This window comes from Sceloporus occidentalis, unplaced genomic scaffold (assembly GCF_023333645.1).
Source record: "Sceloporus occidentalis isolate IW3139 unplaced genomic scaffold, rSceOcc1.0.p SCAF_14, whole genome shotgun sequence".
Classification (NCBI taxonomy): domain Eukaryota; kingdom Metazoa; phylum Chordata; class Lepidosauria; order Squamata; family Phrynosomatidae; genus Sceloporus; species Sceloporus occidentalis.
Genome location: NW_028316994.1, coordinates 11,328,636 through 11,341,236, shown reverse-complemented (window position 1 = coordinate 11,341,236; position 12,601 = coordinate 11,328,636). Strand labels below are relative to the sequence as shown.

General features: G+C 40.9%; 2 protein-coding genes across 2 annotated transcripts; both read left to right on the top strand.

The window, feature by feature from the left end:
* Positions 1–1,064: 1,064 nt before the first annotated feature.
* Positions 1,065–4,127, top strand: LOC149303930 (C-type lectin LmsL-like). Its single transcript, XM_089479985.1, has 6 exons — positions 1,065–1,178; positions 2,058–2,136; positions 2,454–2,545; positions 2,947–3,087; positions 3,194–3,308; positions 4,060–4,127. The coding sequence occupies exons 1-6, from the start codon at positions 1,065–1,067 to the stop codon at positions 4,125–4,127; spliced, it is 609 nt and encodes a 202-aa protein (XP_089336111.1).
* Positions 4,128–8,843: 4,716 nt separating this feature from the next.
* On the top strand, positions 8,844–12,522 carry LOC149303929 (C-type lectin-like). The gene is made up of 5 exons (XM_089479986.1): positions 8,844–8,910; positions 9,885–9,976; positions 11,032–11,172; positions 11,965–12,079; positions 12,455–12,522. Exons 1-5 carry the CDS (start codon positions 8,844–8,846, stop codon positions 12,520–12,522), a joined length of 483 nt encoding a protein of 160 aa, XP_089336112.1.
* Positions 12,523–12,601: the final 79 nt, after the last annotated feature.

Genomic DNA, 12,601 nt, shown 5'->3' with positions numbered 1-12,601 from the left:
AGCACATATCTTTATCTCCCTTCCATATATTGACTATCTATAGGCCTGAATAGGGCTCCCATGAATCAAGGGAAAGAGGGAATTTAGCAAGACAGGCAGACAGTCTTAAGGATGAACTGTCAAAAAGCTAAATCTGTATGCAAATATTCTTGAATCTATAGATCCTTCCTTCTCCCCATTTAGCTCTCGCTTTTAGGTCATAAGGAACTTTTTGTGCCTGGGGGGACCCCTTTGACGCTTTTGAAAAAGAATGCTTTTTCAAAGAGTCATTCCAAACATAATAATTGCCTGTTACAGACAGCCAAAATAAAGCTGCTTCAAGTCACGTTGGAGGTATGGTATTTCAATGATGCATGAGTCCTAACAGTCTGGAAGCTTCACCAAAGCTGCACTCCAGTCCTTAGGACTGGAGTGTGGCTTTGGTGCGGCCTTTGGATTCTTAGGACGCATGTATCATTGAAATACCATACCTCCAAAGTGACTCGAAGCAGCTTTATTTTGGCTGTCTGTAACAGGCCAAAGTCTACCTAATTGTTTCAAAACACAAAGTAGGTGCGTGTGAATATTTGTGTCTGTGGCCTCTGGTCACATCAACAGTGAATAGAAAATCTAGGGAAGGGAAAGAGTCGAAATAGAATAGCTGACGAACATTGGACTATGAGTGGAGAAGAAATTTAACTGGCTCATATTTTAATGTAAATGTATCTAATGCCAAACTTTCAAATTTGATATATAAGCCAAAATACGTCTATTTCTTTGCAAAACACACACTTCTCTGAATTTCAGAATGTCTGGGATAGTATTACAAAGATCCCGAAACTTTGAAGCTAATGGATCAGGAAAATGAGCAAAGACTTCAAAAAGGACCATATTGTAAATTTCATCCCATGCTCTCACAGATTAGAGGTGTTGTTTTTTCCTAATATATATTTCCCCACCCAAGGGCAGTATGTTGCTCTTTCTGTAGTGAGCTGCTTTCTACCAGTTTGGTCCAAGGTTATGCAAAGCCTGAAGGCGCTGGACCAGGATTTCCTTTAAGCATTGAGTTCATCTTGGATTGCACCATGTCTACCCGAGGACTATATAACAGTCATTCAGAAAGGGAGAAACCATCAGCAGAGAAGCTCCCGGCTCAACTGTCCACCACAACTGTCTTCCCAGGAGAACATCAGCCTAAGGTGAGTGACAGGAGAGACATCTTCTATGTCTTGACAAGAGGGCTCTTCCAGGCTGGAGATTAGCGTATGGAGAGCAGAGTGTTTTTATAGCTTTTAAGATAAAGAAATGAGCAAAATGTTCATCAGTGAGGACAAGCTGTAAATGCAGTACGTAGAAAGCTTAAAAATAAAGAATTCAGAGCTGTGGTTGACCTGTTAGAGAAGTGATAACGGGAATCGATGTGAGTTTCAGAATGGAAAACCTTGGTTAAGCCATCAGTGGAAAAGTGAAAATTTGACTTCCAGTTAATTCATAGGTTGAATAGCAACAGATGGGGAGAATGAGGAGGGGGTTCAAAACATAAGCCTGGATTCTATTTCTGGTGCTGGCTAAAATAGAATCATCAAATCAATAGCATTTAAACTGGGCTAGTTGATGAGTGGTAATGGGAGTTGTAGTTCAACATCTGCAACTCCTATTGGTCCTGGTCAGTATCGCCAACGGTGAGGAACAGAGGAAGGTGAAGTCCATTCCCATCTGAGGGCAGCTGTACCTTACCCACCACATCTTAAATATCCAAAAATATGCTTATCTTACAGCCTAAACCTTCATAGACCAGAGTCCACTTCTCTCCTTTATGAAATGTAACACTATAATAAATGTGTCAATCTTCAAGGTGTCTTGATTGTTGTCTTTAGAAGACTGGACTTCCTACTGCACAAATTTAAATTTAAGGATCTCTCTTCTTTCTCTAATTTTCTGGTTCCTAGACAATAAAAGGAGTACAAAATTGGAGTTCTAAGAGGAAATAAAATGTTTCCTTCCTTTCTTCACTAGACTGGTTGAATGGCAATCAGAAATTATAACTCTTGAATTTATCATGCCTTTTCTTCTCAAAGGTCAACCAGAAGATGGGTTTCTTCAGCTACCTCACCTTCTGTCTTCTTGGAATCCTCTTCTCCAACCCTTTTTTGGGAGGTGAGCTGCTAAACAAATATTCCCATTTCTGATATTGGGAGGATAAACAGTTAGCTAGTGAACTAGAAACATAATTGTTCTGTTCTGTCTAGTCTTGTGACCTGAAGCAGAACTTATTTCTTGGTTGCAAATAGATAATCTGAGACCCCAGCGATGCCTACAGATTTCTCTGAGGGAATTTTGGGGAGTGTAAATCCATGCCACCGGTGGGAAAATTAGATTTTGGAGGGCATGCTAAAAATTGTATAATTTTCTAATTGTTCTTCCTTCTCTCATTTTCTTTTCTTTTTTGCCCTCATCTTCCTCTTCTCCTGCAGCTGAGGCAGACTCCTGTGCTAGAGAGTGGCTGCAAAACCAGGGGAACTGCTATGCTTACTTTGATAATCAGTTATCATGGCAAGAGGCAGAGGTATGAAGCGTTTCTCACCAACCCAGGTTTGATGTAATGTGTGATGTACAAGTTAGATTTATGTTTCTTCAGACCTCCCACATATTAAAACTTCAAGGGGGACAACATTTGTTAACTCCACAAAGATTAACTATGTTTCTGGGGAGCTTGAACTCTGTACCAATCCTGCTTTGGGAAGATGAGTATGCCAATATTGTTTCCCATTCTCCATAGGATAGGAGACGGGTTGTAATGATGCCTGTGTGAGACATCTCCTGATCCAGAATCCTGTCCATTAGACTATGTCTCCTGCACCAATGCACAAATGAAATAAATTTAAAATATGGCATTCAGTTTTGCAGTAGTCCTGCTGATGAAATATGGCAATGGGAGACACTCTTGGTTTTCTTCTCCATCCTCAGATTGAATGCCAGAGCTATGGCCGTGGGGCTCATCTCGCCTCTGTCCTCACCAAAGCAGAGACCCTTCTGGTGGCTGAACACATCTCCACTTATCAGAAAGAACGAAGCAATGTCTGGATTGGGCTTCATGATGTCCGTCAGGTAAACCTCTCTCTTCTCCATGGTTATCATGACAGATTTGTAGCTCTCTGGCCAGGGATCAGCTCAATGATCTTTACATGCAACCTGTTCTATCTCATTTCAACAGACCGGGAAATGGAGGTGGGCTGATGAGTCAACCTACAACTACAAGTCCTGGATGAGCCACCAGCCAGACAATTATGGCAGTAATGAATACTGTGTGGAGTTGCGATTTTCCACAGGTAAGAAAGGAACAAGAATGATCTCATAAGGACATCTGTTCCTGGAGTCTTTGTAATTTTTCTTAGCCACTTTTGGGCCAGATTAACATGTTACCTAATTCATACAAGACCAGTAGCTCTGAGATATGCTACAATCCTGCATCCTCAGCAGTAGCCAAACTGCACAAACCTAACGGTGTGTGAATTTCATTATTTATTTATTTATTTATTTCTGAAAATAGCGACTGCAAACCATGCTCTATGTCATGTATTCCTTTCTACAGTATGCTTATGAAAAAATTGTAAGGCCAAAATTTGGAAAAATTAGGGAAGCCTTGGCAAAAAGACTCAGGAAGGATAGGTTTAGAAAACATTAAAAAAGATTTTTTTTTAATGTACCTCATCATTTCTGAGCCAGAGTGGCATAATAGTTTGAGCATTGAAGACCAGTGTTTGAATCCACACTCAGCTGTAGAAACCCACTGGGTGACTGTCGGAAAGTCATACTCTCTCAGTCTCAGAGAAAGGGAAAAAGCAAACTCTGAACAAATCTTACCAAGAAAACTCCATGACAATTTTGCCTTAGGGGCTCCATAAGTCAGAAATGACCTGAAGGCATGCAAAAAACAGCATGATTTCTTTGACTTCACCTTTGACTTCATAATGATTTCTACCATTTTCCATCCACCCACCTTGCTCTAGACTCAAAGTATAATGAGAAAGAGGCAAGAGGGAGAAGAAATAACATTTTGTCATGTCTTCTTGATTTTAGGTTTCACACAGTGGAATGATGCTCAGTGCAAGAGACGCAATGCCTACATCTGCAAGCATGAACTCTAGAAACTCCCAGCTGGAATTGCAGAGATATTTTCTCAGCTATCACTACATTCTCTCCTCTCCTGAAATGGGAAACGTAAGCCCTCATCCACCTACTTCAAAACTGCATTTCTGAAAAGCTGCTCCATTGGTCACCTTCATCTCCTGTACTGTTTTTTGTTGCTATATCATAGTTTAATATTAATAAATTCTTTCTGATGCATATATTTTCTGGAGTGTTCATCTTCAGTCCCACCATCCTCCTCTAACATAACACAACAAAACATGTAAAGGAAAACAGCCAGCACCTGCTTTACTACTTTGACACTTGTTCCTGCACAAATTAGCTCTATCAAAGGAACATGTCTCCCTTTCCGTCAAGCAGCCAGCATACATTTCGGGGATTATTTTATGGCATAATAAATGTTCTTTAAAGCAGTAGCCAAGTTAGCAGAAACTTCTGGGAGTTTATCTGGAAGATCAAACCTTCACTGTTTTAGAACAGAGGAGGGCAGACTGCACTTGTGAGATCATCATGGTCTTTCATCAGAACCCCAAAAATCCCCTAAATGAAGGAAGAGGAAAAATAGTGGCTTGCTGTTACCTATAGAGCCCTGTGGTGATCCACTCACAAGGATGGGCCACATCCAAAATACAAGACAACATCAGAGTTACTACAGAAGATGGAGTCCAGAGCTGCTGTCACACTGCAGAACTAATGCAGTTTGACACCACTTTAATTGCCAAGGCTTCATTCTATGGAATCTTGGGATTTGTTTGTTGTGATCCCAGAGCTCTCTGACAGAGAACGCTAAATATCTCACAAAGGTACAAATCCAAGAATACCATAGCATTGAACCAAGGCAATTAAAATGGTATCAGATGACATTAATTCTACAGTGTAGATGCAGCAGTTTTAGGTTTTAGAACAAAAAGGATGCACTGATGGATTGATGCTGTTTTAAAGAAACGGAAAGCATACATCTGCTAACGTTAGAGAAGAGGCTAACTCCCCATGCTTGCACAGAAAGATTATCAGCTGGAAAGCAGAGAAACCAGAACCAGTAACATTACGATCCTTATGCCCTAGACTGTCCATCATCTGCTCCAAAAGGCCTCATGCTCTTTCAGCTCATTTGGCATCAACTGCAGTATGCTGAGGACAAGGACTGAAAATGAGAGGAAGAGAGAGAAACTGGAACATTTGAAGCAGCTTAAAATGTAGGATGGCAGAGCATGAATCACACTGTCTCTGCCAAATCAGAACAGTTGGTGGGTATTGTCTTACAAGGGGAAGGACTTACACAAGACACAGCAATTCTGCATCCACCACACAGCCCCAAACTTTACCTTTCATTACATGCCACCAAAACAACAACAAATAGTGCTTAATATTTAATGAACAATCTGCAAAGTAGTTCTACTCCACCTTGGAGTAGTGGAGAAAAGACCAAAAAACGGCTCTGTTTTTCCCATGATCTTCTTAGAAACTTTGGCTCATCTCTCTAAACAGGTCCATGTGTTGAATCATACAATTGTGTGATTCTACAAGAAATTTCTGCCATGTGAACAACATGCAAAGTTGAATACCACAGCAGTCACAATGTGTATGTTATTAGAGTAGAGAAATATATTGTACCGCTGCTAGCAACTGGTTGAATTATTATTTGATTAATTGTTTTGTTTTAAAAAATTTAAAAAGATCTTGGACTCTCAAGATTGTCTGAACAAAAACATTTGTCTCTGTGACCTCTCACTTTGGTCTCTGTGACCACTTCCTAGTGAAGGAGATTCTGATGATAGAGGAAACACAAAAATTGGCACAGATTGCTTGGAGAATAGGTGGCCTTGGGTACAGGAAGACATTTCATGTAAATGTTGCCACTACATTACTAGGGAAAGGGTGTGAGGTGCTGTGTTTATTTTATTGCATTTACAATGTATTCCTGGGTATTAATTATTTGCTCTGAACCACACAGATACCAGGCAATCATATGTTCTGAATACCATGGAAAGGCAGTATGTACACATTCCTTTTCTGATAAATAGAACTATGGTTCTATATACAGCAGGGGTGGGTAAACTGCAGGTTATAAATGGTGCCATCTTCTTCTTTGCAGGTTTTTAAATAGAGAGTGGGTGACCATTTGTCAGAAGTGCTTTGACTGTTTATTCCTGCATGGCAATCCTGGGTGGTCCTTGTGGTCTCCTACAATTCTATTATTCTATAAGGCCCATGAAGTATAACAAGGGCATTTCTAATCCCCATTGGAAAATAGCACCCCCAAAAATGTTTATGCAAAAACAATCAGAAAAATGTTGCCCTCAAATGCCCCCCAGCACCCTTAGGAAAGTAAGAATCTGCCATATTCTGCACTGGCTAGACATCTTCTAGAGTTCGGCATTCAGTTCTGGATGCCTCATTTTAAGAAGGATTCCTGCTGCATCTACACTGCAGAAATAATGCACTTTGACACCACTTTAACTGCTATGGTGTAATGATATATAATTCTGAGACTTGGTGGGACACTAGAGCTCTCTGATAGGGAAGGCTAACTATCTCACAAACTACAGATCCCAGAGGATTGTTACCCCTGCACACCTGGGAAAGAAGAAGCCTCGATTATTATAGGGCAGGGGTAGACAATTGTACAAGAGCAAAAGAACAATTTTCTACCCTCCATCCTGCAGCCCACCGAAATACAGCTTCCAAATCTCTGTATCTTCATCTAAATTTTTCCCAAAATGGTGAGAAGTAATGTTGGATCAATTCTTATTTTCATTTTGAGAAAGATTCCAAACATTGTGACTTTGGGGGGATTATCATAAATTTACCTTCTCCCCCCCCCAAAAAAAAAAATTGGAATATGGGAGCTTTGAGATATTCCAGAAAATCAGCAAAAATAGGGTTCAAGTGTCATATCCAGCCCAAGGCCTGCACTTTCCCCATCCTTGCCTTCAAGAAAGAGCTATATGTTGCGTTTACTTCAGGTCTGATGGTTGGTGCAATGAGCCATTTTCAACCAAATTAATGCCCATATTTATGCAAAACAGGGTCAGCATTTCCTCCTTCCTTGAAGCAGTTGGTTTGTCTTGGTATTGCATCATCATGTTTGCCCAGCAAGTGTATAACAGTCAACTAGAAAGGGAGAGGCCATCATCGGGAAAAGCTCCCAGCTCAGCTGTTGACCACACCTATCCACCCAGGAGAACATCAGTGCAAGGTGAGTGGGTGGCTGGGGAGACATCAGGGTTCCTCCGACATGAAGAATGAAATATCTACAATGGCTTTTTGACAGGGCAGTGAGCAAGACCTCATCAAAGACTCATGAGAAATCTTGCTAGAAGTCTCCTAAGCAAAGTTAACCTCACTTAGGGCTTTTTCATTCTACAGAGTTATTACATTTTGGGCCTGACCAGACAGGCCAAAATAAAGCTGCTTCGGGTCACTGTGGAGATATGCTGTTTAAATGATGCATGCATCCTAAGAAGCGAGAAGCCACACCAAAGCCATGCTCCAGTCCTAAGGACTTGAGCGCAGCTTTGGCACAGCTTCTGGGCTCTTAAGATGTGTCATTTAAACAGCATACCTCCAAAGTGACCTGAAGCAGCTTTATTTTGGCCTGTCAGTTTGGTCCCTTTGATACTATTTTAACTCCATGGCTCTTTTTCTACAGAATCCCAGGATTTGCATTTTGGTGAAGCACCTGAGATCTCTGGCAGAGAATTTTAAATTCCCAGTGAAACTGCAAATCACAGAATACCAAAAAATGTACCCATGGCAGTTAAAGTAATCTCAAAGTACCATGATTACCAACTTTTAAAAAACAGAAAGTGATTCATAACCTGGGACATCGGAGGAAATTTTTCTTTTAAAAACCTAAAACATTGGGAGGAGGCAGGAAAGCCCTCTAGGATCACTCAGGTCCCAATCCCTAGGAGCTGCATATTCTCCACTTATCCCAATTTGGCAGGTACAAGTCCCAGTTAATCCTCTATCATCCCATGTTTTCAGCTACTTTTAAAATATCCCAGTTTCTCTTTCCTCCTTCCACTTCCCCCCTTCATCCACAGCTTACTTAAATTGCTGCAAAGTGAGTTGACAGTGAAAAGTAGTTTGCAAACTGCCGCACCTTCTCCTAGCTTGTGTATTCCTCCACATTAATAACTTTCCCCATCTTGACCATACTCTGATGTTGCTTCACCACACATGTCCCAGTTTCCATCTGCAAAACGTTGGGAAAATATGCAGTTGCTCACCCCTATATAAAGTATACAAATCACATGTTCTGTATCATATCATCTTGTCAGGATATATTGCCCACAATTAATAGCAAGCAAACTCATGACCTGGGTGTCCTGGAATAAAACAGATGGAATGACACTTTAAAGCATATGCTACAATGTATTTGCTCCCAATTCATGATATATATTGGATGAAAACAAGATGTCCTGTAGGCTGTTCCCTATGTTTCTATCTCAAACTAGGTGAGTGTACTTTTGTTGTAGTTTTTCTCCTGGTAGGAAGGAACTGAGGCATATCAAGGGCATGTTACTCAGTACCTTCCTTCCTTCCCACTGATCCTGCATTGGATGAGAAGAAGGAAAAGAGGGACCAGGAACAGAGATCTGATTTACCTGAAAATCAATGTAAATCTACTAAAGTTAAAATACTGCACAGAAAATACATACCTAACAAGCTTCATGTTCTTCCCTCTGACCCCAAATGTCAACTAGAACATGGGACGCCTCACCTACTTGATCCTTTGCCTTTTTGACATCCTGACCTTCACTCCTTTTCCAGGAGGTGAGTCTGCTTAACAGATATTTAGATTATGTTTACAGTTAGCAAGTAGATCTAGGGTGCTGCTACACTGCAGAATTAATGAGGTTTGGCACCACTTTAACTGTTGTGGTTCCATCCTATGGAATCCTTGGATTTGTAGTTTGATGTGGCACCAGAGCTCTGTGATAGAGAAGGCTAAATATCCTACATAACTACAAATCCCAGGATTCCATAGCATTGAGACAGGGCAGTTAAAGTGGTGTCAAACTGCAGTGATTCTGTAGATGCAAATCTGGATAAGTAACATCTGTCTTTAGATCCTATTGGTCAGCATAGGCTACTACCATACTGGAGAATTAATCCTGTTTGACTGCTTTAACTGCCATGGTTCCATCCTCTGGAATCCTGAGATTTGTAGTTTTGTGAGATATTTAGCCTTCTCTGTCAGAGATCTCTAGGGCCACAATAAACTACAAATCCCGGGATTCCATAGGATGGAGCCATGGCAGTTAAAGTGGTGTCAAACTGCATCATTTCTGCAGTTCAGATCTAGTCCAGGAGGTTCATATGTCACTCTTGGTGTCTATGGGACCCACATACTGGGTCCATAATGTGCTTGGATTTTCTGGTACCTATTTGCTTTTTAAAATTTACTCATCCAGACAAGGAACTGTAAGGCTTTTCAATATTTGTTAATATTGCTGAGGTCCACTTGACAAAATAGAAAGCAGAGCTGGAGTTACGGAGATATGGTTCAGAAGCAATTTCTAAGACAGCCCTGGAAAGCAGTTGATGTGTGTAATGCAAAGAGGATGATCCTCTGGACATTGTTAGATTTCATTTCCCAGCAGCATGGTCAGTGGTCAAGGACAATGGGAATTGGAGACCGATGTTCACCCCCATCTAAATACAGCAAGGCTTCCTTCCTTACGATATTTCTAAACATCTTCTGACCAGCTTGTCCTACATTTTCTCATTTATCTGTCTCCATGTAGCTGAGGCTGATTTCTGCGCCAGGGGCTGGCTGCAAAACCAGCGCAACTGCTCTGCGTATTTCAATAGAAAACTGACATGGCAGCAAGCTGAGGTAAAAGAAATTGCTCACCCACCCAAATCTGATACGGCAGGTCTGTATTTTGGGCTCATGGTGCATGGAAGAGAACACAAAGACCTGACTCCTCCTTAATCGTTCCAACTTATGGAGACCTGTTGAATAAATTGTTGAATGGTGAGTCAACCTAGATTGACCCATTGATTCAATTGATTCAGTTGGTCTACTCTAGTCAAGACAAACAAATGGATCCAAGGCAAGGAGTTTAGATACAATGCTAATCTTTAATCCTGAAATGAGATAGATTTAAAAGTCTCAAGGTCCAATTTCCTTAGAATGATTCAAATTGACATCCTCCTTAATTGAACTGTGTTAACATTCCAGAATCGAAGTATATTCCCGGGATATAAGGGGAGGACAGATATCAAGAAATACTCATTTCGGTCAGTTGGTATGTCTACCGTGATTAATTCAAATTCTATAAACAGGATGTAAAAGAAAATAAGAACTGAACTAAACCAAGCCAATATCAGCCTAGAACATAACATAGAAACTATGGGCCTCTAAATGCCCATAGATTTGATCAGTTATGACTCCCATCATTCTTCACCACTGGCCTAGCCTGCAGTGGCTGATAGGAACTGGAGTCCAACAAAATCTGGAAAGCCATAGGTTCCCCAACCCTGATCTAACTCAATACAGTAAGCCCTTGGTATCCACTGGGGCTGTGTTCTAGGACCCACCATGGATGCTGGATTAACCATGGATTAACAAAGTTTGGGAAAGTTACTCTTTTCAGGCTTAAGTTCCCAGAAACCCACAGCCTGCACAAGCAGGGATCTGCAGGAGCTGTAATCTAAAACAACTGCAACTTTTCTTTGCTCTGCTCATTAGTCCCCATCAGCTGAGATTCCAAATATTTTCTGATGTGAAATAGATTTAGGTGGCTCCTCTCAATTGGAATTTTGGGAGTAAGAGAAGTTTTGCATTTCATAAAGTTGAACTCAACAATCTTCTGGTTTGCAATATTCCTGTGGCTGGAATACAATTATGTAAGTAATACTCTTCCACTTTTCCTTCTTGGCCCCCAGATTGAATGCCAGAGCTATGGCCATGGGTCCCATCTGGCCTCCATCCTCAGCGAGTCAGAGACAAACCTGCTGGCCCAACACATCTCCACTTATCAACAAAAACCAAGAGATGTCTGGATTGGACTGCATGATCCCCTTGGGGTGAGCCTCTCTGAACTGCCCAGGAAATTCAGATTGTCACCATTGACCAGTGGTGGCAGCTTGACAATGTCATTCTTTGTTTACCGCAAGTGTTTTCAAGTCAACAGGATGATGTAGCAGCCAAAAAGAGTAAATGCAATTCTGGGCTTCATGAACAGGAATATAGAGGGAAGTAGTAGTCCTACTCTATTCTACTTTGGTCATAACTGACCTAAAATACTGAGTTTGGTTCTGGGCACCACAGTTAAAGAAAGATATTGACAAGCTGGAAATAAAGCCTTATGTGGACCAACGTACAGAGATGGGTATTATTAGCTTGAGGAAGACCAAAAGGTGGCATGATGTTGATGTTAGCTGCCTTCAAGTTGACTTCGACTCATGGCAACCCTGTGAATGAAATGTCTCCAAGCCCCCATCCTCCGTAGCTCTGTTCAGGTCCTGTAGCCTCAGTCCCATGACCTCCCTGACTGAGTCTTCCACTCTTTCTACTGTCTTCAACCTTTCCTAGCATTATTGCCTTTTCTAATGGATCATGCCTTTTCATGATGTGGCCAAAGTACGACAGCCTCAATTTAGTCATCTTGGCTTTCAAGGAGAGTTCGGGATTTCAGGCTTCTTTTCTTCCTATCGGTTTTCTTCACATGATAGGGATCACAACTCTGCTTCTACAATTTTGAACTTAATGCAGTCATGTCACACCAGGGAAACATGTCCAACTGCTTCCCTTGGGAAACTTATAGATGCCTAGGACTCCAATATGATTCTAGTTAAAAATGTCTTCCATTACTGCAGAACAGAAGATGGAGATGGGCTGATGAATCTGTCTACAACTATGAGGCCTGGAAGCACTACCAGCCAAGCAAATCCAACATGAGCATACACTGTGTGGAACTGCTTCGATCCACTGGTAAGGAAACCCATTCTCAGGAACTGAGAAAGGATAAGGTTTGTATCTACAAGAATCATACTCCAAACCCCCTATGGATGCCAGGCAGTGTAGATATACACATACATTAATCACATAAATTAATCAAATAAGTAAGATGATAAAAATTCAAAATGTGTCATAAAAGTTTTAGTTATCCTTGCCTCCTTAGTTTTGACTGTTACAAATTTTTGTATTCACTTTTTTGCTTTAAAAAAATTATCCTTGGACCATGAATACTTGATGCTTTTCTTTTTCATTATCAAAGTCTGAGGTTTTTCACCTAGTGAGACCAGAATGAATACTTAGAGAAAGGCATCTTACAAACTAAATTGTGTCTTGTCTTTTGCATTTTAGCTTTTAAAAAGTGGAATGATGCTTTGTGCAAGAAACTCAATGCCTATGTCTGCAAGTACCAACTCTAGAGAAGGCTGCAGCTCCCATCATGCCTTCCTGAATCTAACTGAACAGAAGAACAAGAGAGATCAGCTAAATAGCAGACCC